Consider the following 27,363-nt stretch of genomic DNA (forward strand, 5'->3'; position numbering starts at 1 on the left):
AAACTCTAAATCCAAGCTGTCTCGCGAGCGGCACCAGCACGAATCGTCACCTCTCGAAGCGAGCCACTCGTCTCGAGTCATTCGTTCATCCGCTCACTTACACGGCCGGCTCCCGGCTCACTCGGTCATTTTCCGTCTTGGTTACATCCTCACGTGCCCTGTACGCACGTAGTACACGCGGGTTCCTTGTTAACCGGAAAAGCCGCGATCGATCGTTGCCGTCGGTCGATGGATGGGGAATTGCGTGGGGTTTTGATGGATGCGAGGGCTGGGATCTGGGATCTCGAGTTGTCAGACGAGGAGGGAGAGGTACCTATGTACAGGTCTGGCAGGGCACTCCATTTATCATCGTCACATGACGCAATTGGACTTGTATCCAATATCATGGGTCGGGTTGGCAGAGATAAGGTACGGGAAGTGGTAGTGGTGTATGGCAAGGACCCATGCCGATGGCATTGTAGTATTGAGATCCATGTGTGTAGGTATCTATGGATGGATGTATGTAGTGGTCAAGTCAACGATACCCCGGTCTCGCATAGACCACAACTTGCGTCATAACCCCTCCTCTGGCTTCCTCGTCCTCGTCCTTTGCCATGTCCTTGTCCCAAGATGCAAATCCACTTCTCCATGCTCTCCTGTTGGTGTTGTTGTCGGCCGCCTGCCGACCGCCCGTCTCTTCTCTCTCACCGTTTCAAACCCTCTTTTCCTATTCAGGAATACTTCTCGTTGGCAGGAGGTTAGACTCCCCGGGCTACGTAAGGCACCTGCTTCTCTCAAGTTGGCTTGGTGTTTCTAGTCTGGTCTAGCCTAGCCGTTCCCATCCCATCCTATCCCATCCTATCCCACCTCCTGGTCATCATCAATCATCTGCTTCCCGTATTTCGCCGTCCCTTTTTTGCCCACTCTTTCTTTTCCCCTCCGCCGCCTCCTTCAACATTGACCTGTCTTGATCCTTTTCGCCTCCTTTTTCATTATTCAACCTCGCTCTCCTCCTCTCGCCCGTCGCTTCCCCTGTCGACCCCATTTAGCCCCATATCTCCAACCGATACTCGTTGAGGCCTGCTCTAGAACGGGCCCAATTGGCCGCGTGACAACACACACACACACACACACCCGACACCAGCAGTAACAACAACACGGCGGCGGCGGCGGCGACAACAACAAGAACCCCCACGGTCGAATCCTCTCTTCGCTCCCCCTCATCGCCAACCCGAATCTTTCCCCTCGGTCAAGCGAGACCCGATTCCCCCGAATAGACGAGACTATGGCCTTTGCCTGAAACATCGACACCATCTTCTCAACCTCTCCTCCCATCTCTCGTCTCCCCGCCTCTCCCCGATTCGCGTCGAGTCGCATATCATGGCTGCTACCGTTGCGCCTTCGCATGCCGGCGGCCTGCCGTCCTCCTCGGGCATCCCTGCGCCGCCGCATCCCCACGACGCCGCAGACGCCAGCGCGGGGTCCCAAGATGTCGCCGGCGGCGTCTCTCCACTACCGCCCACCCGCAAGTTCCAACTTCGCGACTTTCGACGAGTGCGCACGTTAGGCACAGGTTTGCATTGCCTTGTATCTCTCAATTCGAGCCCATCTCTCTAACTTGACATCAAGGAACCTTTGCCCGAGTCTGTCTTGTCCGTCCAGCAGCCAGCGCCCATATACCCCTCGATCATCAGCTCAACCCCGAAGTCTACGCCCTCAAGATCCTACGGAAACCTGAAGTCATCCGCCTTAAGCAGGTCGATCATGTCCGTCATGAGCGCGCCATCCTCGCCGACGTCGCGGGTCATCCCTTCATCACCAGGTTGATCGCCTCCTTCTCAGACCACGACTCTCTCTACATGCTCCTCGATTACGTTCCCGGCGGCGAGCTGTTTACATACCTGCGCAAGTTGCGCCGCTTCGACGAACCTGTCGCCCGCTTCTACGCCGCCGAGATCGTCCTCGTACTAGAGTATCTCCACGAGCAGCAAGGCGGTATCGCCTACCGCGACCTCAAACCGGAGAACCTCCTCCTAGATCAGGATGGCCACATCAAACTCGTCGATTTCGGCTTTGCCAAGCGCCTCGGTCACCGCGAAGACAATCGGCCCGTCGAGACCTACACCCTCTGCGGAACCCCCGAGTACCTGGCCCCCGAGGTGATTCAGAACAAGGGTCACACAGGCGCAGTTGACTGGTGGGCTCTGGGTATTCTAATATACGAGTTCTTGACGGGATACCCTCCATTCTGGCATCAGAACCCCATTGAGATTTACAAACAGTGAGTCAACTCTACGTACCAACCCTGCGCAAACTACGACTGACATCCTATGCAGAATCTTGGAAAAACCCGTCGTCTTCCCTCAAGACCCGCCACTCTCGGAAGACGCCAAAGACGTAATACGCTCCTTCTGCACCGTCGATCGTTCCCGTCGTCTCGGTAACATCAGCGGCGGCGCAGCCCGCGTAAAGGCGCACCCCTTCTTCCGCGAGACGAACTGGGACGACATGCTTAACCGCCGCCACAAGGGTCCGATACAACCCCCCGTGCGCTATCCCGGTGACGCCCAGTGCTTTGACGTGTACCCAGAGGACGACGGCTCGCGCGAGCCCTACGGCGGCGAGATGGCTGCAAAGTACGACCCATACTTTGCCGACTTTTAATCGCCGCGGTACCTGTTGCGTCATGCCAGAGGAGCAGAGTGAGCCGACCGAAAACGGCTCACTACATCATACTATACACCACACCATCCGATCCACCCATCCATTATCAACACAACCAAACTGAACAGACCACTCTCGCCAGTAGCGAGGACAGCGTTCCAAGAGCGCTCATCAAGCATTTAAATGAATAACACCCTCAACAGCGTCCGGATACGAACTTATCAAGAGGGAACGATATGTCTATAGCGAATTGAGCCTGGCTCTCAATCATCTTTTTTTACTCTTACTCTTGCGCTTTTCATCATGAGGTGACTGGAGAATGGCGTTTGATCAAGAACCGGGAACTGATAGCCCATCATATCCCCCGACGGCGCTTTTTGCCTTGTTTTGCTCACTCACACTTTTGGGTTTTCTGGTCTTCTTGTACTCTTATCTTCTCTCCCAGCGGGATGAGTTAAGCTACGAATGAGAGTGAATGGGGTGGCCATGCCGCCCCGGAATGAACAACACATTTCATGATATGACATGACATGAGCTTATTTAAACTAAACGGCATCTAATAACGGTCTTGTTAAACATGATTCGTCTCCTCGTCCCATCCCATGCATTGACTCGCCGCCCCCCAAGTCCCCCTGTTCCTGTTCCTGTTCCTGTTCCACGCAATGAAAGAAACTAATGTATGTAGGTATCTGTATGATGCATGACCGGTTCGCCTGCTCCCATGGGTCTATCTAAACATGTCGTCATTGAAAGGAAAGAAAGGGAGGGAAATGCTCGTTCGCCAATCCGATCGGGGAATGGAGCTCATATATGTATATATGTGAGACGTGTATAGCAATGGCAGATTGACTTGCCCATCACCATCTTTGGGCATAAACACATGATTCGGAATATCAAAACAATCAAACGCCCCTTCAAAGGTGATGCTTGACTGAAAATGGAGGCAAAGGTGTGAGTTGCTCTAGAGCAAGTGGTACAGCCAGTATGCACTGGCACCAAAGGCAAGGACGGCGGCTAGGATATAGGCGCCCTGCTTGGTGCTCCAGAGGAACATGCTCCAGCCGGCCATCACCTCCTTGCGACGTGCAGCAGCGCGGCGCTCCCAGGCCTCCGGGTCTATCTCGATGGGGAGCCGGGCACGAGGGTCTCTGCTCGTGTCAGGGTCTAGACCCGATGGCGGGGCGAGATCGCTTGGTGAGATGAGGGGCACGTCAACCCGTAGGAAGACGGGGCGGTGATCGCTCATGCGCAAGACCGGAAGGCAGTCATAGGCACGGACATTGAGCTTGGGCGCCTCGCTAGTCTTGCCTTGGAGCCAAGAAGGCACATCAAGGAACAGGATTCGGTCAGTCCAGCTGGGGTAGCGGTGCACCGCAAAACGCCAAGGCACATCAAGCTCCGGTTCCTGAGTTCCAGGCTTTGGTGGTAGCACGTCGTACTTGTACGTGGGTGGGAAGCGCACTTCATGCTCCGATAGGCCATGAAGCGTACGACCAGCGATACGCTCGCGTGTGAGCTGATCGAGACGGAAGAAGTCTGGATAATAGTTCTCCGAATCCGGGTCGAGGCTCGGGAATGCGGCAGAGGGGGTGGAGAAGTGGTAGAGATGCGATAGTTGAGGTCGCCTGCGACAAAAAGATGTGATGAAGGCCTGAATACCGAGATGTTGTGCAGCTGCTGCTGGAGCCGCGAGTGCTGCTCGTGGTGCTGCTCGTCGAGGAGGCGTACACGCTCAGGTGGCTCCTCAGCAGGCGGAGTCGAAGCTGGAGATGGGGTGACCGAAGTTTTGAAGCTCTTCACAACCTCCTCGGGGTTCTCAAAGGCCATGCCCCTCATGATGGCAGCCCAATTGGCATTGCGCCGGGGCAGGTTCCACTCCATGGCCGCGAGATGCGTGGCGACAAACGTCAGCTCTGTAGATGAGCCACCGTCGGCTTCGTATAGCATGCGCAAGCCAACAGCGCCCTTGTTTCCCATCTCGGCGGCTCCAAACCCGACCTCCGCCTCTTGGATGTTCTTAAGCCGTGAGGGATCGCGAGCAAATAGGAGGATGGCGGTGTAGCCGACGTTGTTCGCTCGGAGGAGGGTGTAAGGCTTGGTGGGCGTAATCGTGCCATTAGAACTCGGGCTGCCGTCATGAATATGTCGTCTCGCAGCCGTATTGACAGCCTCTTCGTATCGCACCAGGTATGGGTTCAGGAAATAGCCGCCGATAAAGCAATAAGCTAGAGGTGCCACTTCCTGGAGAGAACTACAAGCAGCACAAGAATCAGCACTGCGTTCTCCAGTGGGCAAATACCCCTGCACAATAGGTCAGGAGCCAACCGTCTCGCGACTTGATGTCTGCCCGCTGGGACAGGATCATGGTTGGCGGGTTGAGGGACGAGGGGTCGACGGCTTACAGGACAACTATGTCGGGCAGGGTCGTAGCATTTTGGCGTAGAGCGGTCTGCACGTGGGTTGCAAAGACGGGGACGTCGAGGAGGTTCTTTGCGCAGTTGAAAGTCAGGTAAAGCAGGTCGAGCGAGGAAGGAGGCGTCATCGTGGGGGAGGAGTTGGAGGGGTTGGAGGAGACGGCGGGTACAACAGGTAACGAGGATGTAGAAGCCGAAGTCGATGTGCCCATGACAACCGGCCAAGGATGACTGGAGGGGGAGAGCAGAGCAGAGCAAGTAGGTTGCAAAAGAGGTTGAAAGTTTTGGGTCCTGGTCGGTCCTAGGCCGCAGACAAGAGAGAGAGAAGAGCAAGGGTCCGCCAAGCCTAGAGAAAGAAGGGCGCACGAGGCTGGTGCAGAAGCGCACCAAGAGTGGGATCGGGGATCTGGAACGGGCTGCAACGAATGCAAGGGAAATGTGGGGTTTGGTATTTGGTTTGTCGATCACCGTCGAGTTCGTCTGGGCTTTGTTTTGTGGGTGTGTCTGTGTCCCGTGTCTTTGTTGGGCTGTTGGTGTGTAGGTAGTCCAAGATGGATGACTCGAGTCGAGAGCGATAAAGTTGAGATGAGAGAGGGTGTGATCCCGTGCCTTCCTTCTCGATGGGATAGATCGTAGTTGCCGTTAATGTTACCTCCTATACCTTCCTAAGCAGTGGCTTTTATCTTTTCCTGCAGGTACCTTCTTTCCTTGAGTGAGTTGTCTTCTTTCGCTCCTCGCGCTTTCCTTCCGACCTCGGCTTCCAACCTAGCTTCCTCCCGAGCGCGCGGCAGCTGCACAAGCCGTGGGAAGTGCTGACGTCCGTCTCAACCAACTACAGTACCTCTATTGGGTGCGCAACACGCCACAATCGACAACGACGAGGATGTGAGGAGAGATGTGAAGGGCGAACAGCGAGCAGGTGACGAGGTCAGGTAGCGACTCCTCACTTGGTTGGGCTTTCAACTTGCTGGCTCTTTCTCTCCCTCCCACTTATATATGGGTAATCGTCAGGGAGGAGCTCAGTACAGCCTCAACCTGGGCATACAGTTGCGTGAATAAGCTAAGCCACCGCCGACGACCACCTTACGACTCTCACTCTACTCATCATACAGCGCCGGCGCTAGACAAGGCTCGATGTGGTCCCGTCATCTCGACCTCTGCTAAAACTCCATAAACCCCTCCATCCCCCGCCGGCTGGGCCTAAAGGAGAGGCTCGTGAGGTGCTCCGCTCCACCACGTGTGACCAATGCCCTCATGCCATCATCGCTGCTCACGCGCCCACCAGAGGCTGTGCCGCCAAAACCCCGCGACCCAAGTTCCAAATGTCTAGCATGATTCCATCTCTTGAGTTCGCTTACCACCATGGCATTTCATTTCTCCTCTCCGCGTCTTCAGCCTGATTTTGAATCAGAGAGCCTCGACGTCTGCCTCAGCCTAGATGCATACACGATATGCATCTACCAGCGCTAAAGCAACAAGGCCCCAGTCCGCCTTATAGCCTCAGCAGCACCCACTCTGTCACACCCGAAAGGGTCCGTCAGGACGCACAACCATCACATGCAAGCAGGCTTGGTTTGCCAATGAAAAACAGACTGAATTGTAGACTACCTAATGTGCAATCAAGAAACGAATGAATGAATGGGTGCAGATGGAATGGTTCAGTGCATCACCCAGCGATCGGATGGCTGACATGCCAGCCGTGTGCCCCAGCGTCTTCGTCCATCCCATCGCCAGCCAGGCCGTGCCACCACGATTCTGCCCTTGGTCCGTCCTATTCCACGAGCTTGGCGAGGAGGAGTCGCACCAGCCTCCAAGCCTTCCGCAGCCAGACTCAAGCTTGACCGTATGACCGAACACTCCCCCAATTCCATCTGTGTGGCTGAGACAGCTAGAGACCGGCGCTGACCTTGACTCTTTGACCGGTTGTTCTGATGCCTCCCTCTGCCTCTTTGCCAACACCTCTCGGGCCACTCTTAGCTGCTCGCTCCAGAGCCGTGATACGACTCTGACCAGCTTTGCTACCATGGTCCACTCTCGAGAACAGCCACCACCAAAAATCCGTCCCCATGCGTTCATCTCCCATTACCTCCCCAGAAGCTGCCTCCGGCGCGCGAGAGCCAACTGAAAAGGAATAAAAGATGCGTCCGTACAATAAATAAGAATCGAAGGAAAAAAGACGTAGGAGATGCCTGTTGAGCGAGGTCGCAGCTGTATCGCAACGACGGAATGATGGGCTGGAGCAAAGACTGTTGGCCCACATTCGGCTCCCTGGGCGACTCGTGTGCAGTCCGCCTGGTATCCGGCATTCCGAGGAGCGAGGCTGTCCTGAAAACAAGACCAACCACGAACCCACAGGTCTGGTACACCTAGACGAGAGGAGTACCGGACATGCCGTTCAGGTTACCCTTCACGGCGTCGAGGTTCTCATCGGACTGATCATAGAGGTCAGTCCAATGTGAAACACTCGCACCATGAAAAGCCACCCGAGCCATGCGTAAAGTCGTGAATCCCCAAAGATGCGTCGAAGAACAAGATAGAGCAAATGCGTAGGAAATAGGCGTGATCGAACCGCGCCCCAACAATCGACAGCGATCATCTAGCAGGATGGTGGCCAGCTGAGGACCATCCAGCTTCTCAAAGTCTTGCATCCGGATGTCGATGTCGGGTTCATGTCGCCAGTGTCGGTCGCCATAAGAGAGGATCCCAGAAGAGAGGAGTAGTCGGGGTTAGCAATCATTTCGGTCGATAGCTGCCCGAGGCATATCCCGCTCCCTTTGAAGCTGAGCGAAGCCTGTTTATCGTCCACTGAGTCAGCCATAGTTGTCAGCAAATCTCCCTTCGGCCAGCGGTACAAAAACACACTACACGCACGAAGGAAAATGATTCCTTACAAGGAACTTGAAACTGAGATGGGCTTAGCTTGTCACTCACATCCTGTCGCTTCCACCGATGGCACGGTTGGTGTCGGGAGTATCGACGCCGCCGGCGCCAGCGCCCCGCTCGAGCATCTTGCGTCGGGTGCTGGGGATGGCGTTGGGCTTGGCAGCCGACTGGCCAGCAGTGGCCGCGTTGGTGCGGCTGGCACGGGCCTTCTCCTCGTCGTCAGGGTTGGCCTGACCAGCAGCCTGCGCAATAGCCTGGGCGTTCTTCTGGTACTTGTAGACGGTCCAGTCGAAGACGTAGTCGTACTGGAAACCCTCACGGACAAAGAGATCGCGGAAGATCTTGCGGAGGTAGCTGTAGTCGGGCTTGTCATCGAAGCGGAGAGATCGAGTGTAGTTGAGGTAGATGGCGAACTCGTTGGGGAAGCCACGGCAAAGGACCTCGGTGGGGGTGGTCATCTTCTTCTCCATGATGCGGTCGTACTTCTGCTTCTTGGTAGCAGCCTTAAGGCCTTGCCAGGGGAGAGAGCCGCGGCAGAAGTAGAGCATGACATAGCCGAGAGACTCCATGTCGTCACGTCGGGACTGCTCGACACCCAGGTGAGTGTTGATGGAGGCATAACGGGCAGTACCAGTCAGGTTCTTGTTCTCTCTGTAAGGAATGTGGAAGTGAGTCTTGGGGTCTCGGTACTTCTTGGCTAGACCGAAGTCAATAACGTTGACCTGGTTGCCACGCTTGCCAATGCCCATGAGGAAGTTGTCGGGCTTGATATCTCGGTGAATGAAGGACTTGGCGTGGATGTACTCAATTCGGGAGATGAGCTGGTCGGCAAGAAGGAGAACGGTCTTGAGGGAGAACTTTCGGTTACAGAAGTTGAAGAGATCCTCCAAGCTGGGGCCGAGAAGGTCGAGAACCATGGCATTGTAGTCGCACTCAGTTCCGAACCAGCGAACGAAGGGAATGCCGACACCACCAGCCAGGGACTTGTAGACGCGGGCCTCGTACTCGAGCTGAGGGTGCTTGGCCTTGACGGACTCAAGCTTGATAGCAATCTCCTCACCGGAGATAATGTTAGTGCCCAGGTAAATGTCACCGAAAGAACCGGAACCGATCTTTCGACCGATGCGGTACTTGTTACCGACACGAAGATCCTGAGCCAAAGTTAGCAAACCATTTTCATCAAGCAAAGCTCCTCCAACCCGAGACCAAGCCAGATCACAACAAGCAACGTGGTGGTCTGATCCAAGACCTGCATAAGGCTCCACGTGCTGCCGTACTCGCGTTGCCATCGATATATGGCTTGTCTCGGATTGGAAGAGGTCGGGAATCTATCGGTGGCGAGCGTACCATGGTCGTCATGTTGGTCTGTGAGAGTGCTCCGTTCCCGTGGGAATGGAACCAAGCAGAAGAAATGGTGAGGAGAAGAGTTTTTCTTAATCTGCAAGCCTACGGTGGCTATGATTTAAAGTCAGCCCGGGTCGAATTCGGAAGAGAAAAAGTAAAAGCGGACGATGGCTGAAATGAATAGGAAGGGGAAATGGCGGCGACGCTTGCAGGGAGGGGCAAAACTGGGTCGGGGGTAAATCAGGCTTGACAAGGGCGGTGGGCAACGCCACAAGGCAAACCCGACGTAGCTCGACGTAAGAGCGAGTCGTCAGACAGGCGGCCAAATTGGCGAGGAGGTGGTCAAGGTGGAAAAACAGGCGTTGGCATGAGTCGTGGGTTGTTGAGAAAATCTCCAACAAAAACGCCGAGAGGACAAATGGGGAGAACAATATCAAACAAGTTGTCGTTGACGTACCTGCACGAAGAGCGTTGAATACCCGGGGGCGGTCAAACGCGTTCAGACTTTGGGAGTGCTGCGAGAGCGTTGGCTAGCCGGGGCTCGAGAATCGTCGGAGAAGGTGGGAAAATTCGGTGGAGGCTGACCAGCAAAGTCGATGCGTGGGAAATGCTGGAGGGAACAGAAGAGAGAGAAAATCTCAAATTACTGTGAAGAAAAGAGGTTGACGGACGAGAATGCGTAGACGTCGTCGTCGGATGGAGGTGGGTGTAGGTGGTGGAAGGGCGTCGTGGGGTGGAAGAAGGGAAGGGAAGAGAAAATGGAAGCCAGAGGGCGGGAAAAGGGAAAGGGAAGTGAAGTGAAGGGGGGCGGGAAGGAAGTGAGCGAGCGAGCGAAAAGTGGAGAGAGCCCGAACCCGACTGACTGATTTACTGAGGTGCCTGTGCGGTGCGTGTGTGAAGAAGCGGCACCACAAAGGAAGGCCAAGACCTAGGACTCAAGGGGCGGGCAGTGGAATTCTGTTTGAAGCGGAAACTAGAGGCTGAGTGCCCGCGCCAGGGAACAACAGGAGAAAAAAAGGCGCGCGGGCGCCCTAGCACCTGAGGCCCATTCAATGCTTGGCCCAGGCTGGGCTGGGCTGGGCTCGCTCGGGTTGGGGGGGTGAGGTCGGCCTTGGCGACCTAGCATCTGTCACTCACTGTCGGGTCAGTGCAGTCCAGTGCCCTTCCATCCACCATGGATGTTCTCCTAGGGCGTCTCGAGAGGAGCCTGGAAGCTGATTCACGGGGGCCCGCGCTGGGCGCTTGTCCAGTAGGCGCGAAGCCCCCCAAACAGGAGAATGCCCCTTTAGTGGTCACCGTCAACTCAAGGGCGGCTGGCCGGGCTGGGGTGACTTTTTTTCTGCCCAGGTTCCATGCCCAGACGGATCTGAATGCGGCCCAATGTGGAGATGAGGCAACAATGGGACAAGCCAAGCGCGAGACCGAATTAAAAAAGAACTGGAGCCCAGTTTGAAGCCTCCTTGCGGCAGGTGGGAATAGGTGCATGAATGTCAACAGGCGATTGAATTGTGTTTCATGATGAATTCGACTTCTGTGAGCTGTTTGCGCCCTGCCGTTTGCGTCCTCAACCAATGTATGTATGCGTACCTACATATTGTACCATCCGATACCATGCAAATGGATGCCCACGTAGGTCGTCAGCGACATGTCGCTTCCCGAATCACCCTCAATCCAGCCAATGTCCCCGATCCGGCCCAGCAGACCAGCGGGCAGGCATGATGGAATCGGCTCGGGGCAATCAATCATCAATCGACGTCCCAGGTCCAACAAACGGGGTTGCCCTGGCCCGGGTCGGTAGCCGACGGACGGGCGACCTAGACCGCCGCACAGAAGTCGACTGGGCTGCGCGCGTAGGCTACGGTTCGCCCTTGAAGGAGGGGAGCCACTGACGATCCTTGGGTGGGATGGATGGATGTCGGCGGATGGATCGACGGGACCCCTTCACTGACATTGCGAACAATTGCCCCTCGTCCACGGACCTCCCGACAATAGGATAGGGCCTCTTGAACCCGTTTGTTCGAGCACTGGGCTCCGGTGGTCCAGAGCACACATGAGCATCCATCCTCGGCCGTCCAACTTCGCTCCCGCCGGCAGCCACGGAGCCTGGTTTAGGTTGTGCAGAACCTCATGTACTACGTAACTTGACGACTGCTACGCCCTTGGGAGAGTCAGGCCATGTGATTTGTAGCTGCCATCCCGTCAAATTACCACCGTCATGGATGCTGCTGTACGTGCCATGCCGCGGCCAAGGGCGCAGCGCGGGCCCGCGGCATCAAATCTCGAGATCCAGTTTGCTGGTAGCTATCAGCTGTGGCCCAATCCTCTTGCTCCGCGTACCTGTACTCTGTCGTTTGCTTATTCCAACATTGCCCGTCTGCCTTGGAAGCCTGATCGTAAAAAACGAACGAATTGTACAGCGCCGGCTAAGCCTCCCGGTGAGGGGTGCAAGCGAGCTGGGCGGTAAGAGACAACATGGTCCAAGGCATGGAAGCAAGCAAGGCATGGGATGGGATGGGATGGGCTTCTCCTGCGATGCATGAATGGCCTCGTCTCGTGATGGAGGATCTTGCCCCCTTCCCCCAGCATTAGCATGTTCGGATCCGTCCTGATACATATCCTCCGCAATGCTCTCCCTTCTTTAGTACTCTACGGCATGACCGTCTAGTTATTGCTCTAGTTCAACAGATCAACCAGCGGCCTGTTCCGCCCGGGGTCTCCTCGGAGCCGACCCCAATCCTCACCGACGTCCCATCATCATCAGCATGTTTCCTTTTTCGTGAGTTAAGTTAGCAAAAAAGGCGTGCGTGCGTGTGTGCGCGTGTGTTCAGGCAGCGCCAGAAGTAAGCTCAATCCCCCTTCCAAGGTTTCCGTGCATCCATCAGGGAGGTCACGAGGAAGAGCCGTAGCGCCGTGCCGTCTGCCTTGTGCCGCCTAGAGAAAGACAAGACACGACGACTTGATGCCGTAGCACCACGTAAACAGCTAGTCTAGTCTGCATCGGACTGCACATTGATGAAATGTGATTTCCCAAAGCTCGGTCGGCTGCAGCACGGGAGCTGGAGCTGTACGAGTCTCATCACCAACAAGGAGGTACCTAACTTGGCTGTGTAACGTGTCTCAGCCCGCCTCTCCCACACGGGTGACAGCAGCACAGATCCCAGCAGCTGGCGGCCCAGCCAGCGAATGGTGCGCCAGGGAATGAAAATGCAGCATGGTGCGCGGTCTCGGATGGCTTGCAGTGCATTTTCTGCTGATGAGCTGAAAATAGAGCTCCCCCTTGCGGCAATCACCATCTCGCTACCCGGTTCTTTTGGACAGCAAAGCTCCTCCGCCAGCGTAACCCCAGCCCAGGTAAGCATAGCAAAGCAAGCACCTGTCATCCGAGGCATGGATGATGGATGGATGGATGGATGGAGCTTTGATTTATTAATACGTACGTGTGATATAACATTAATTTGGCCTCATCTCATCTGCACCCCGTGCTCGTGCATCATGGACAACAAATAGTCTAGACCAAACCTCAGCTCAGTATGTCAGAGCGGAACCAAGTCGTCCAGATGCACCGCCGTTTCAACCCCCCAGGCTGTCCATTTCAGGCAGCCAGGAGGCAAGCTTTGAAGCTTCACGCATGACCCCAAGATACAGTACTTAGCAGGAGTCCTCCAACTCCAAACCGGCTCTGTCCATCCCCATCCCCATCTCCATCTCCGCATCCCAGCAGGGACCAGGGCCAGGGTGCCCATCTCGGCAGGCGGTGAAGAACCCTCAATTCAATGTCGCTTCCATGTTCCATGCCTCCACTGGCCAACCAGTTCTAGACCCAGCGGGTCTCGGGTCGGAGTATTCTCAACCAAGGCCCCATCGTCAAGTGGACGAGTACCGTTGAGCTGGGTTCATCCAGAGGTCAAATCACGGGTAGCCCTAGGAGACGGCTACATTTCATTCCCATCATGTTAAAGAACTGTTCCGAGTGAGCACACCCATCAACGTCTGGAATGGAGGTCTGCACCCCTGGTCTCATGATGTAATGCCTGTCATCACTCATGATGATGATGTCAATCCATCATGAATTGTCTCTCCGGGCAACCTTGGTCAATTCCTACCATCCAAGTCTCTCTGGCTTGGCATCAGCAGCCCGGCCAAAATGTTCCGGAAACAAATCTCAGTCGTTTGATGTGATGTCATGGAGCCTGTCAAAATACTCGTATTGACTGTGCTTGAGTTAATCGCACCATGTGTACGATCTAGGCCAAGAGTACAACACAAACCCAGATTAAATGGATAAACTCCAAGAGAAGTTAGAGTTCAGCATTAGAACGCAGTGAAGCATCAGAACGCAAATAAGCATTTTCATTAATATGTGATAATATGTGAGACGGAGAAAGCGCTCCAAGGCGTTGATATGCTCGCTGGCTAGCTCTAGATATCCAACAAGATCCTCCCAGGTCCAAACGGCACGCACACTAGATGAACTCTAACCAAGACCTGAAACACGGTCAACTACTAGTAATATCCAAATCGAACGACGCCATCTATGAACCCCGTTCTAGCCGCAGTCTAGTGTGGTCCGGGGGCGCCGGGCCCGGGCGTTGGAGAGCCAGAGTCCGGAGCGCCTCGAAATTGAGGCGCCAGATGCGGAGCATGGAAGTGCGGCATATGGGAGGCATATGGCCGCGGACCTTGTTGCCCCTGCGGCACTGGCTGCCCCTGTTGTTGCCCAGGTCTATATTGCCCCGACTGTCCTTGCAAAATGGGCGCTAGGGTGCTTTCGAGAACCTGTCCAGTCTTCCTTAGCCACTTATCCGCGGAGCTACTGCCAAAGATCTTTCCAACGCCGCCAGTGCCAGGTCGTGGCGGCAGTGCCGGTGGAGGAGAGAAGTATGTCTGGGGAGGAGCAGGATAATTGGCCGGGTTGTAACCAGCAGGTCCGGATCCAAAACCATGGGCCGGCATCCCTCCCTGGGCTGACGCTGGCCGAGGAGGAAGAGGAGGAGGCTGCAGCCCAAATGATGGTTGTCCCTGAAGGGGCGGAGGGGCACCGTGAGCATATGTCGGTTGAGTGGGATATTGAGGTTGAGGGGGATAAGGCCCAACAGGAGCAGGTCCAGGAGGAGGTGGCTGATATTGTGAAGGATGACCTGCTGCTGGAGGTTGTGATCCAGGCCGAGGAGGGACGGTCTGCGCATATGGAGGTGGGGGTGACTGAGGAATGGTCCCCTGTGCCATATAGGGCTCTGTAGTCGAGTGCTGGAGAGGGGGTTGCTGAGGTCCAGGGCCAGTCTGAGCTGGCTGCTGATAAGGAGCAGGTTGTTGAGTAGGTGGCTGGCTTGGGGCTCCTGGTGCCGAAGTTGCTGTTGGAGGAGTTGTTGTTGGAGCAGTATGAGCCGGCGCATAATTGGGTTGCGGGACGTTGTAGTTGTAATTGGGGTAGCCTGGCATAGGTTGGGCTGGGCCATGGGCTGGAGTGGGAGCTACCATCGGCGGGCCTGGGTGTGATTGTGGAGGACCTACGGGTGAGGTCACTGGGGGTGTAGGCGACGGGCCCGGTCCGTAGTTCTGGGTAGGAATAGGGCTAGCATATGTCGGTTGAGCAAACGGCACTCCGGCGTTGAGTACTGGCATCGCCGGGGGAGGTGAGGTCATTGGCACCGGAGCTTGCTGGGTCTGCGGAGGACCTGCTGCCGAAACAGGGGGATGGGTCGGGGACGGACCCGGCGCGTGGCCCGGAGTTGGGCCTGGAGCGTAGTTCGGGGCTGGAACAGCGGCAGCATAGTGTGGTTGAGCAAACGGCACTCCCGCGTTAAGTGATGGTGTTGCTGGTGAAGGGGCAGCCACTGAGATGGACTGAGCTGAAGGAGACATGGGAGATGGCAGATACGGTGATGCTACCGAGGGAGCTCCCTGGACTGGAGCAGCGCCTGCAATGCCATTCTGCTGCGGCTGGGGTTGGCAATGCTGTTGCTGTGGTTGCGGTTGTTGGTATTGCGGTGGCCGCGGTTGCTCAGGGGTAGGGGCAGTCGTTGTGGGCTTGGGAGATACACTCGCATCTGTTCTTGGAGGGTTCACAGCTGGGTCTGTAGGTGCTGGGGAGTGAAAGTGATGAGGTGAAGCACCTGCGGGTTGTTGCTGAGGAGCTGGGATAGTTGCTGAAGGTGTCGGGGCTGGGACAGCAGCCGTGGGAGCCGGAGTAGTCGCTGGAGGTGTTGGAGCCAAAGGAGCTGGCGCAACAGCCGGCGCAGTAACTGGAGGAGTCGGTGTAGAAGCAACTGGAGGAGCTGGAGCGACAGCTGAAGCACCAGCGGGTGGAGTGCCGATAGTTAGAGAAGCTGGAGTCCCAGCTGGGGGTGGAGGACTGGTGGTGGGTGGGATATTAGCAGCTGGCGCCGCCGCTGTTGTCTCTGTCTGAGGCGAATGCGGTCTATACGGCCGATATGGCATCGAAGTCGTCGTCGACTGCGAATCGGTCCTCCCAATGCCGGCCAGAGGTCTCACTTGCGCATCCTGCACATCATGAGACGGTGGAGGGCTATATGGCTTGAACGCAGGCGGCGATGTCGTCTTGGTGGGGCGACCTCCCAGTTTCAAGGGCGCAGGATAGTAAGAAGGGTCGCCGTCGCTTGGACTCGGACTTGTAGAGGCTGGCGGCCTGGTACCATGGGGAACCTTGGGGACCGATTCGCTATTGCCAGGGTAGGGCTTATATACCGGCCCTGAGGGGCGGCGATCCTCCTCACTCTGAGGCGCTGGCGGCGGCGGCGACGGGTTTTGGTTGACCGGTCGCCTCCCCGAAGCTATCGCGAGCGGAGCGGGAGTATCCTCCGAAGCCTCGGGGCCAAAGTAGGCCCAAGGATTGGCCATGACGGGCTGAGGCGCCGCAGACGGGTCCTTGTACGGCTTGTCCTTGTCGTCCTCCTGCGCGGGCTTTGACGGGGCCTGACCGTCTAGATAGAAGGGCCACGGGTTGGCCTGGCCAAACTGCGCCGGGCTCTGTGTCCTCGAGGGTCGCTTCTCTTCACCGTTCTGCTTGGAGGGCACCGGTTCGCCGGGCATCTCAAAGACGGGCGCTCCATCGGGACCTTGGGCTGAGGCGAAACGGGAGGAGGGGGCGCTGCTGTCGAGTTCGGCGGCGAATAGGGGCGGAGGATAGTTGCCCGCGTAGTAGGGGCTCTGCTGCTGCTGCGACATGGCGAGAGAGCCACTATTCCTTCTCTTTGAACGAGGTCAGAACTGAAAGCATCGGAAAAGGAGAAGAAGCGGTCTCACAGCTTGCTTGGTGATCAGGTAGAGAGGAGAGAGGCCAATGGCTAGGCCGCTACCAAAAAGTTCGCCCGACGACGAGAAGAGCCAACGCCTCGTGGGCTGCCTTGGGGTCTGGGTTGCGTCAATAGCCCACTTGCCAGAAACAGGGTCTCAGGAGTTGAGCCACACACTCTCTCTCTCTTGTCCACTCGTATTTGAGCTGGCACGGCTGGGATCTAAAGTTATCCGTGCTATGTAAGCTTGCTTCCCCATTCCAACCCCGTCGGACAAGTGACATGCTGAGTGTGTGTGTGGCTTGGACCCCCAGCTGAAAAGCAGTGGAACGAGGCGCAGATTGAATCTCCGAGGGGGGAGGGAGGGGGAGGGGGAGCCTCCTTGAAAGGTCCTTGGCTTGGCTCCTCTTGGTATGGGGAAATGGAAACCCATGCCCATGCCATGGATTCCACTTGGCGCTGTAGCTGCAGGGTTTACGCGGGGACTCGGGAGTCTTGACAGGCTGCTTCGTATCTGGGCGAAAAAGCTTGTTCCCGTTCCTGAATTCTTGAAGCTGTGAATGCCCACACCGTCTGTGTCTATCCAGTTTTGGGTGAATGACACTATCGCCATCCCTGAGTATTACTATACGGTTGCCGAGATTTGCATACGCCGACACGTTCGATCGCGCGGTCGAGTTGCGAAGCGAAATACGCCCAGACTTGTATTCTTATACGCCAGCAAGGATTGGATGGGGCTTGTTTGGTTGCGAGAAACGCGTATTCTTCTTATCTGTATGTCCCCGCTGTGCTAATCTCAACTTGCGTCTAAACGACTGCAGATTCGTCATTGTGTACGTAGTTAGTTGTTGGTCAACCTTTGTTTCCCACATGTATTAATATCTACTGTGGACGTTTAAAAGCAATTCCTTAGTTCTGCTTTGCCTCCACAATGTTGAAATATTGTCGTTTGTTTGCGAGATGGACACACTACCTTGAGCAAAGCGTTGACGGAGACAGTCATCTCAACCCCATGACACATCAAACGAACCTTTAACTTACATTCCTTTAGAGCTGATCTGAATGAGAATCTTCTTAGTTTTGAATATGCGTAATGCCCGCTCCTTGATTGTTCTGGCTGCCGCGTTAAAGAGAACAGACAAAAGGCATTCAGTCACTACTTGTGTCATTCACAGAATAGACAAACACAACTGCGTAGACGTCTTGCATTCGTTCACACATGCCTTCAAAAGTCGCATCGTGCAAGGCTTGGCTCTCCCAAGATGAATTAATATGCCAAATATGAGACCTCACCTCTCCTCACCATGCCTATCCAACCCAACCTCGATTCTACAAACCTCAACCCATCACCATCCAACTAGCAAACCAGGCCTGCACCCCTCCATCGACCATCAAGAGCCTTAGAAAGCTTCACAAGGTTCTCGCCACAAACTCCAGCCAAATATGGCTGCGTCCAACTACCCCAGCTCGACCTTCACCACCACCTCCATCCCTGACATCCATCCACACTCTTGCATCGCCCAGATACTCACCGTTCCGTCCCAGCACCTCGACGATCCGTTTCATGAACGCTTCGTCGCGGGGTATTACGCCATATCTCATCTTCTGTCTCCGCTTGTGTCTCCCGAGGACTGGGTGCGGCTGAGTGCCTCGAACCCTCGAAGCCATGTCAACCTTCGTTACGGGAACAAGGATGTGAGTGGGATATGTGGCAACATCACTGTCCACGAGGATCCAGCGGAGCTCACAGAGGCGTTTCTCGATGCCATCGCGGCCATGTCTCTCAAGGCAAGCAACTACTGCCAGGCAGGCTACCCATCGTCCCTGGTCATCATCATCTGCGGACCGACCTCGCTTCATCAAGACATGATCCGCGAGCTTCCGTACCCCTTGACGCCCAGCACGAAGCTACATCTTCTCACTGTCGGCGAGATCCAGAGTTGCATCGACGGCAAAGTCAGGGCAACCCTGATTGCCCCGAGCATGCTCTGCACCGGGTGGGTTATCAACCAATCATTGGGCGTCCAGCCAGCCAGAAACTCGACCCCTACAGATCAGATGCTCAGGCAGATCGCTCGCAACGTAGCTTCCCTATATCAGGTTCAAGCTTCTCAAGATCTTCTTGGACCCAACTCAAAGCTAGTCCAAAACCGTGCCGGTCAAGACCTCTCAACCTTGATTAACACCAGCCAGGGCAGAGATCTCTACAGCGCAGTCGACAAGTCATGCCGTGCCTCCTTGTCGATAGCAACTCCCCGCTGTGTCTTTAACCTCTATAGTCGTCTTGACGACTGGCCTCGACTCGGTGGTGATCGCTTGGGTGAGCCTCTCGATCGTTTCTGGCCCAACTGGCAACTTCTACCTCATGCCAAGGCCGACACTGGGAGCGCAGATGGCTGCGTCGCCGATACTACACAGTATAAGAGGACCCAAGCTTTGCTTCTCACCCTCCTATACCCTTCACTTCTTTCAGAGAGCGACACGAACCGCATCTTTCAGTCCGACTCTGGTTCAATGTCCGAGTCCATCGACGCAGTTCTGGATCAAATCATCTCAGCCGCGGCTCATCATTTCGCCATGGTCAATTTGACTGAAGCATTGCTCAACTTGGAGCATATTCCACACATGCAGACTTCATGCCCACACCCCACTGAGCCCTTGTGGGTGAAGTTGAGCCAGGGAGAGATGAGAACATTTAAGAGCATTGTTGGTCTATTTCCTCCTGCTCATGGGGATGTGCAGTCACCAGGCCCCGTTCCACTCGCTCAGTACATCTGGAGTTGTCTCGATGCCCTTTACTGTGGCTCTCCTAAGAAGACAGCAGCCATCGAGGCTCACATTTGCAACTTTCGACACAGTAAGCCCCTCTCAGATAAAGTTACCAGCCCAAGTTGGCTACCGAGAAGCTAACAATCAAGACATCCGACTTATCCGGACTCACTTGACCCAGGAACTCGTCAAAACGCCAATCGTTGCTCGTGCAGCTTTTGATCTCATCACCAGCTTGGGGTATCGTCCGAATGCCACTCTGTTGCGTGCCCGCGAGGATGCCGATATTGCGGAAAACCTGGGGACTGAGCTATCGTATGACACGATCGAGACTCGACGGACCTATCACGAGATAAAGTAGAGAGATTTTACCAGGATGTGAGCTGGTATGGGGACAATGAGGCGGGGAAGGCCAGGCATGACAAGGCTCAGGCAAAGTAAAGTGCATACAGCTAGCCACTGCATAAACCAAGGCGCTTGGATCCGTGGATCCTATCGGGAGCATTGGTAGTTTGGAGAGATAGACGATGGACAGTATGGCTCTAAAATTGTCATGGTTGATTGGTTATATCGCCTTGTATGTAATGTCTTTTTACCCTTTTTGTCTTCACTCACGATCTCTCTTCTATAAACTCGCTCACTCATCATACCTGCTTCATTTTCTCACATGCCCTCCCTCTTATCTCACTCTTTACTGCTATCCTTCAAGCGCTCTTGTTCCCATCAGACCTAGGGCACGTCACACATAGGAAAAGTAGATGACCGGAGAAATACAATATTGTCTACCAACTATGACCAAACACTATTTGCAAGGAACGCATAACCACACAGTGGTCTCAAAAGCAAATGCCAAAACCATCATCACCTCCATATGTAAACCCTTCCAACCGATACCGTATGTGATTAAACCCATCGTCAATCCGACAGACCCTCGATTCTGACCTTGTCAGAACCAAAACAGAGGTCAGTCAACAACATGCATCCCCTCTTCGACGTCAACGTCGTCGGCCAAGCATCCATCATCGTCCGCCCTGCATCTATACACCCTCACGAATTGCAATTTAATATACAGGAGCCACTCGACTTGAAAAATGAGAACTGAAAACTTCAGAAGCGACAACCATGGGAGGCCAGCGCGGGAGGGTAGCCGAGTGCGAGGCGAGGCATGTAGTTGGAAACCGCAACAAGAGTTTCAATGCAAGAACTTGGTGTAGATCCGGAGCCGTAAAAGCAGAAAAAAAGTTTGGGGTAATAAATAAACGGGAGGACATCACCATCGATGTCGTCGCAGAATGGTATCGTGAAGCAAGAACAGGCAGACAAGCAATCTCTAATGACAATGCCAGGGATGAACAAGAACGAGGCCAATTCTCATGGTCAAGTCTGAAAGGAGGGTAGGGTATGGATAAAACGGGATAAGACAACAAGACAGGGCACGGCAGGACAGAAGTATCCATCTCTACTCGTCGTCCTTCTTCTCTCCGCGGCGCATGCGCTCATTCCAGCGTCGCTTTCCAACGCGCGTCTCATAGTGAGGCGCAACCGTCTTGACGTCCTGCATGATGCTCTCAATGGCGGCTCGCGTTTTGTTGCGGTAGCAGTCCACTAGACTCTGTCAGTTATCACATCCGACAACACGGTCAGGTTAGGTTAGGTTGATCGAAACTTACAGGCTCGCTGCAGAAAGACAGTCCGACCAGCAAAGACTCGGCTCTGGAGCCATGCCATTCGGTACCCAAGGTCGTTGAGCCGAACCTCCTTGCCTCGGATAGACTTCCTCATTCGGGGGATGGCAATCTCGCCTTGGGACTCGCCCATGGGAACCTTGACCATCTCCTTACCAGTTCGGTTAGCTCCGCGGCGACTGGCCTCGCGACCTTCAGTCTCCTCGATACCGTCGTCGTCTTGATCATCGGCAAAGAAGCGCGAGCCGGTCGCGCTTGGAGGGGGGCTCTGCATCTCTCGGGGGAAATAGCTACGGGGGAAGACGCTGGCTCCCTTGCGGAAGCTGTCAGGGATCTCGTTGGTGTCGACGCCCTCAAGGGTCACCCGGACACGGAGGCGAGATCCGCGGACATTATCTTCGACAAGAATAAACTTGCGCTTCTTGGCCTCAGGGATGTCCGGGAAGAGATCGTCGGGCTCATCAGCGTTACCACGGCTGTGGCGCTTAGCCGGGACAGCACCGCCAGCGTGGGGAGCCATGTGAGACATTGGCGCGCTAGTGGGATATGGCTGGTTGTTGTATCCAGTAAAAACGTGAGCTGGTCTCACGTCGTCGTTGTTGGGAGGGTTTTGACCCGTCGGAGCCTGGTGGTGATGGTGTTCGTAGGAGTGACCATCGCCTATAAAGAGCCCGAGTTAGCCAATCTCTCCCTCTTGTTTTACTGTTTGAGTGATTATGCTGTGATGTGAGATGAGATGACCAAATCAAAGCAAAACTCGACTATGTGCTTGTGTGTGTTTGTGTTTAGCGCTTGAAATGCAAGACAGAACAAGACTGGGTTGTAGGCTTGTGTCAGATCAGTCTCAGAGGACCAGATCCAAATGCCAACGGTAGATGATGCAACATTTAAAGCCAAAAGGCAGATTGAACTCGTCTAAGAGTCGCAGGAACCCAGCAGCAAAGCAAACAACTAACAGCAGCAGCAACAGCGACTGTGTGCGCGCGACTTTATGGTAATGTACAGAACTGTGCCAATCAACAAAACAAAGAGTTCCTCATAACCCCTCGGGAGCCACTGCGGCTTGGATGCTGTATAGATGACGGTGCAGGAAGTGGCAGACCGCCTGTGCTATTCATTGTGACAGGCAGACAGACAGGCAAAAAGACAGGAAAGGAGATGACAAACCCAGTCCCCAGACGTTCAAAACAGTAGCAGATAGAAAATAGAGCAAAGACACAGGTATAGCCGTTGCAGCAGTAAAAAAGGGAATATGTTTTTGTAAGACAGTAACAAGGAAAGAGTAAAAAAGGGGTTTTGGTATCAATTAATCAACACAACATTGGTCGAACAAAGCATTTCTTGTGCGGTGAGGGACAGCAAGGGGATCAGTGCAAAAGAAGGGGGCGCACAAGGCATGGCAATGCCTTGCCCTGCAAAATGCAGACGTGAGGTTTCTTTAAATCATTCACATCTGGTGGAACATACCGACTTCATCCCCTCCACCCTGAGCTGTGCCGTCGGGGTGAGTTCCTGCTTGGTGGTGGTGCATCGGTTGACCCATGCTGCCGAGGCCAGGCTTGCCCATGGCCGCGCCAGGTCCCATGGGTCCTGGGCCGCCAGGCATCCCTGAAGGTCCGCTGGGACCGGGCATGTGAGCCGCACCGGGATGCGGAGAGGCCTGGACTTGCTTTCGCTGGTTCATCTTGGCCATACGTCGCACTCGTCGGCTTCGGAGCCGGGGATCTTGGTTGCTGTTGCGCCAGCTATCAACCGCTCGCTGAATAAGTCCTCGCTTGCCTCGGAGAGGAATGTTCAGCTCGGCCAGCGCCCAGCCGACGCGGTTGCAGTCAGTCTCATACAGCAGGCGGTTTCCGCGGTACTGCTCCTTGGGGCAGCATGCTCGAGGGTAGACGCAGTTCTCCTGCTTAAACTCGGGCGATAGCTCGTCAATGTTCACTGACTCGACATCGCAGCGGATCGTGTACTCCATCTTGACCCTGTCCCTTGAGTACTCGAAAGCGATCCATTGAACACCGTTACCATCCTGTCGGACCACGAGAGGGGTTGTCGCGGGGATCGGTCCGGGTGCCGCGCTGGGGTTGACACCAGGAGTTGAGTTTCCGGGGCTCTGGAGCTGGCCGCCGTTTTGAGGGTGGTGAGACTGAGGCATAGGCGACGACTGAGGCTTCTGGAGCTGGAGGGGCACCTGAGGTTCGATCTTTGGCCGGGGACTTCCAGTCATGCCCGCATGTGCGTGTTGCGCATGCTGGGTCATCTGGTTTTGGGGAGCAGTTTGGGACATCATCATGGCGGGTTGCGAAGTCATTGACTGCTGAGGGTGGGGCGCGTGTTGCGCGTAGGGAGAGGCGGTCGCTTGAGGAGGCATGGGCTGGTATTGGTTCTGCGGCTGGTAGTACATCGACTGTTGCAGATGCTGTGACGGCGGTTGGCCGTAAATGCTTCTGTGCTGGTCATGTTGGGAGGGTGATGCGACTGAGGCGGGAGAGTTGGATTGGGGCGTATGATAGGACATTGGGGGGTAGGGTGGTCTCGGCATTTGAGCGGCGGCCATCATGTCGGAGGTATCTGGATCGCGCAAAGTCAGCTTGGAGTTCGCGACGCGCTTCTCATCATCAAGAAGCTATATGAGCTCGCGTTGACGCACCTGCGGACGTGTATCCGCTTGTGGCACCGGGTGTGCTGTAGGGACTCGGATGGTTGTAGTAGCTGAGGTTGTCCTGACTGTTGGTAGCCTGGGCGCTCGTCTGGTATGCTTGAGGAAGTGAATGTGTTGACGAGTACGCGCTCTGGTGTTGTTGAGGTGGCGGGTGAGCCTGTGCGTGATGCTGCTGGTGAACTACACTCGGGGGTCTCGAGTGCTGCTGCAGGTGCTGGGAAGGCGGCTGACCCTGTTGCTGGTGCTGCGAGTGATGCTGCATAGAGAGAAGACCCATTAGTCAGACATGTGGACTAGGACGTGAAGGTTGAAGCTGTGAGGCGCGGCCAAAGAAAAGAAAATAGCATCAAGCCCAGGACGCGTTGGTGTTTTATTTTCCCCTTGCCAGTGCCTGGGTCTGGGGAGGTGGTTTAAGTGGACATCCCCTGGTGAGGACTGGGATCGCACGGGTGAGGCGGGCTAGGCTCGGAGCGGTAATGATGATAAAGCAACCCGGTTCTCGCGGACTACAGCGAAAAAACACGGGGTGGGAGGGAAGACCAAGAGGGAGCAGGGGGTGGCAATACCGCTTAGCCAGAACTGGTTGGCAAGAGAGCGAACGGCGATGACAGTGCCTACTGAAGGTCCCCGTCTCGAAGGTTATAGCTCGTGTGCCAGGGACAGCGAGGAGAGAGCAGGCCCTTTGGAGCGGAAGAAAGACAAGATCGATCGGAGGAAGGGTGTGCTAGAGGGGGCCGGACGGGGGGGCAGACGAAGGGGCAGGGGAGCGGGTATTTGAACCAAGATTATGGGGATGGAGAACAAGGTATGATCTGAAGTGGATATCCAAGAATGGGCAATGAGCAAATGGACGGGATGGCAGACCAGGTGCTCGAACCAGATGCTAGAGCCAGCAGATGGAGCCAGGAGTACGAGGCGTGTCTGGCAGGTGTGCGCGCGCCGTGGGCCAGGGTTCAACAAGAGTGATATAACGTCAAAGAGAGGGAAAAGTCTGTCGTCCTTGAGTGGGGATGGGGGATTGGGAGGATATCGATATGATGTGAAGTGTGCTGCTGCAAGTGCGCGAGTCCGCGACGACCCCTGTCGCAGGAATCTCAGGAGCATGAATTACTTTGGGATGAAGAGCGGAGCGGTGGGCAACGGTGAAATGTCGAGGGAAAAGCGTTGACAAGCTTCCGCCGCAGGGTGTCCTTTCACTTGACGACTGCTGCTGGGCCTATCCTCCTGCAACTCGCAGGCCGACGCCAAACCACGCCAGGACCAGGGGGAAGGGGGAGGGCGTGTGGGTAGAGAGAAGCCGTCTTCGACTTTGCGTGAATGAGTGATTGAGTGAATGAACGGGCGGATATCAAGTGGGGTGGCGTGCTTGCGGGAGCTCGCGCCCACCTCCAGAGAACCAGAAAAGAAGACTCCATCCGTCCATCCACCCAGTCAAGCCCTCGACCCTGCCCACCCATTCCCTTCCCATCAATCAGCTTCGAGGGACAGGCTGAGGGAAAAGGGGACCGAGAGGGGTGACGGGCGAGCACCATGTTGCGGGTGGTAGACGCCCTCTTCCCTAGCCCTCCGTACCCGCAAGTCGAGTGTGTAGCGTAGCGTACCGTAGGTAGCGTAGAGCCACAGGCCAAGCAGGTGTCCCGGGGAGGACAACGCATGGAAGAAACGCGACAGGGGTCGGCTTGGTTTGATTAAGTGGCCAATGGCCGCCTCACCAGGGCGCCCGGACAGGAGCAGCTGCCCAATGGGGCACACCAGAGCCGGGGCTAGCCAACGGACCAGGATTGCGCCGGGATTGGCTTTTCCCTGGTGCTCCTATTTTGGCCACAGGCGGTGTGGGTAAGGGAGTCCATGGCTGCCACTCTGCCACTTTGGCCACGACCTTGTTCTCAACCGTCGTCGTCCATGGGCCCATGGGCCCCGGTCGCTCACGCTGGTCCGCCCCCAAAATGGACCGACCAGACACTTGGGCTCCAATCCAACTGACGCGCAACGGCCATTGACCGGGTGAGCAATGTTGTACAGACTCCCGTCCGGCTCCAGGTACCTGCAGAGTACCGTTTGTCCAGCTCAGAATCCTCATACGTACTCGATCCCTTCCAGATGAACTGAACCCCCGAAGTCGCGGCTACGGGCATTGGGTCCATCTGTGGCAGCCTGCTCTCGCCAGACAAAAACTGCGCGTGCGTGTCTGTCTGTTTTCTCACTCGAGATCCACCGCGTGCGTCACCGCTAGTACCTTGGGCGTGGATGCCAGAAAAGGTACAGTACGGCACCAGAAGGCATGGCTGAGGCGAGGTCGGTCGGGCACTCCCTCCGTCACGTCACGTCCCGTCCCTTCTGTCTGTCGACATTTGATGCTTCGTAACCGTTTTTCTCGAGTGCCACGCCCTAAAATCTGAATCAGAGGGGCCGGTGGCCTCCATTTGCCTGCTCCAGCACCCCACTGGGGGAACAACGCCGCCGGCTCCCCACCTAAGGTAGGCAGCCTGGCATCCATCGATAGGTACGTAGCGTACTCGACACCCGCCAAGCTTGACCATCTGTTGCTGGCTTGCCCACGGACGGTAGGTACTGCATCGCCTCCCCCAAAAAAGACGTTCCTCAGCTGAGTTAAGCGTCCTTCTCGGCGTCTTCTTCAGGCATCATCCACCGGGTGCTGCTCCGCGTAGCCGCGGCGTGCCATTGACGAGATGAGTATTGCTCAACTGAGCTGGCTGGTGTGTGCTGGGCATTGGCCGACAATTCAACTCGACGCCGGTCACTCACATCTCCTCTGTCGCCGCCAGCCTCGCGACCGTTGAGTGGATGCGACCCGACCTTCCTTCGCCTTGGTGGCGGCCCGCCGCGCCCGACATTCAAATGCCCGTATCCTGCGTGCCTCCGCGAGCTGTGCAACGGGGGGAAAGGCCGTTGTGACCGCCCTTGTCCGCCGCGTGTCGAGCTCAGAGAAGCTTCAGCCGCCTGCAAGTTCTTTGTACAATGTGGCTGGTGCATGCCAGGCCGCTGGCCGTTACTCATGGCAAAGGCTGAGGCGGCGGATGCACTGCAACGTCCCGCCTCAGCCTGCCCGGCCTCCCCAATTTTCGGGGTCCGGCATCCATCCAGGATGGGCATCTTGTCAAGGCTGGTACTGACCACCCCTCCCCTGTCCCCTGCGGGCGCCCCGGGCATTGGTGAAACAAGACGTACCCTGCTCAGCCCACCCTCGAGTCCTGACCCGGTCAGGCTTGCGACAGGCATATTGCGCGGGGCGTACTTCGAAACCTTGGTATTCCCGGCGCTGTCTAGCGACATAACCCAGTCAGGCCTTCACTTGAGGCTGATGCTGGGGTCTGGCAGACGCGTTTGTAGCCGCGACGCGTTAGATCCCACGAGCTACGATGTAGCAAACTGATCGTGTTTGGCAGACATGGCATACTAGCCATGATCCGAGTCCATGCGAGCCGGAAAGGGTGTGCAAAGGTGCATGCTTGACGAAAAGGAAAAGGAGATACTTACAGGATTGACCCCGGGCTCCTGCTTGAATTGGCCGGAGATCTGGCGATTCGCTGACATGCTGACGGTCATGAGGAACGGAATACGTCAACCAACGGTTCTTGTCTGCAGAGACGGTTAGCAACGTGCTATGACAACGAAGACGCAGCTTTGGCGAGCCAGATCAACGCACGGCGCTTGCTCTACCAGGATATTCGTGGTAAAAGAGAGCTAGGTGG

The 27,363-nt window shown here is 55.7% G+C and overlaps 7 protein-coding genes across 7 annotated transcripts; 2 read left to right on the top strand and 5 right to left on the bottom strand.

The window, feature by feature from the left end:
• Positions 1 to 1,359: 1,359 nt before the first annotated feature.
• On the top strand, positions 1,360 to 2,643 carry MRS44_004831 (uncharacterized protein; the record flags this gene model as incomplete). Its single annotated transcript, XM_046280895.1, has 3 exons — positions 1,360 to 1,552; positions 1,609 to 2,260; positions 2,316 to 2,643. The coding sequence occupies 3 exons, from the start codon at positions 1,360 to 1,362 to the stop codon at positions 2,641 to 2,643; spliced, it is 1,173 nt and encodes a 390-aa protein (XP_046136022.1).
• A 961-nt stretch (positions 2,644 to 3,604) lies between these two features.
• On the bottom strand, positions 3,605 to 5,185 carry MRS44_004832 (uncharacterized protein; the record flags this gene model as incomplete). Its single annotated transcript, XM_065622345.1, has 3 exons — positions 3,605 to 4,081; positions 4,135 to 4,894; positions 5,046 to 5,185. The coding sequence occupies 3 exons, from the start codon at positions 5,183 to 5,185 to the stop codon at positions 3,605 to 3,607; spliced, it is 1,377 nt and encodes a 458-aa protein (XP_065478417.1).
• Positions 5,186 to 7,653: 2,468 nt separating this feature from the next.
• On the bottom strand, positions 7,654 to 9,299 carry MRS44_004833 (uncharacterized protein; the record flags this gene model as incomplete). The annotated part of the gene is made up of 3 exons (XM_046278321.2): positions 7,654 to 7,918; positions 7,989 to 9,091; positions 9,288 to 9,299. The coding sequence occupies 3 exons, from the start codon at positions 9,297 to 9,299 to the stop codon at positions 7,654 to 7,656; spliced, it is 1,380 nt and encodes a 459-aa protein (XP_046136020.1).
• A 4,542-nt stretch (positions 9,300 to 13,841) lies between these two features.
• Positions 13,842 to 16,469, bottom strand: MRS44_004834 (uncharacterized protein; the record flags this gene model as incomplete). Its single annotated transcript, XM_046268751.2, has 1 exon — positions 13,842 to 16,469. The coding sequence occupies one exon, from the start codon at positions 16,467 to 16,469 to the stop codon at positions 13,842 to 13,844; it is 2,628 nt and encodes an 875-aa protein (XP_046136018.2).
• Positions 16,470 to 17,980: 1,511 nt separating this feature from the next.
• Positions 17,981 to 19,667, top strand: MRS44_004835 (uncharacterized protein; the record flags this gene model as incomplete). Its single annotated transcript, XM_065622346.1, has 2 exons — positions 17,981 to 19,414; positions 19,488 to 19,667. 2 exons carry the CDS (start codon positions 17,981 to 17,983, stop codon positions 19,665 to 19,667), a joined length of 1,614 nt encoding a protein of 537 aa, XP_065478418.1.
• Positions 19,668 to 20,765: 1,098 nt separating this feature from the next.
• Positions 20,766 to 23,927, bottom strand: MRS44_004836 (uncharacterized protein; the record flags this gene model as incomplete). Its single annotated transcript, XM_046280894.2, has 4 exons — positions 20,766 to 20,911; positions 20,977 to 21,651; positions 22,459 to 23,559; positions 23,639 to 23,927. 4 exons carry the CDS (start codon positions 23,925 to 23,927, stop codon positions 20,766 to 20,768), a joined length of 2,211 nt encoding a protein of 736 aa, XP_046136016.2.
• A 2,333-nt stretch (positions 23,928 to 26,260) lies between these two features.
• On the bottom strand, positions 26,261 to 26,890 carry MRS44_004837 (uncharacterized protein; the record flags this gene model as incomplete). Its single annotated transcript, XM_046273619.2, has 1 exon — positions 26,261 to 26,890. The coding sequence occupies one exon, from the start codon at positions 26,888 to 26,890 to the stop codon at positions 26,261 to 26,263; it is 630 nt and encodes a 209-aa protein (XP_046136015.2).
• Between the last annotated feature and the right edge of the window lie 473 nt (positions 26,891 to 27,363).

This window comes from Fusarium solani (assembly GCF_023522795.1).
Source record: "Fusarium solani strain SB1 chromosome Unknown bctg00000002, whole genome shotgun sequence".
NCBI lineage: Eukaryota > Fungi > Ascomycota > Sordariomycetes > Hypocreales > Nectriaceae > Fusarium > Fusarium solani.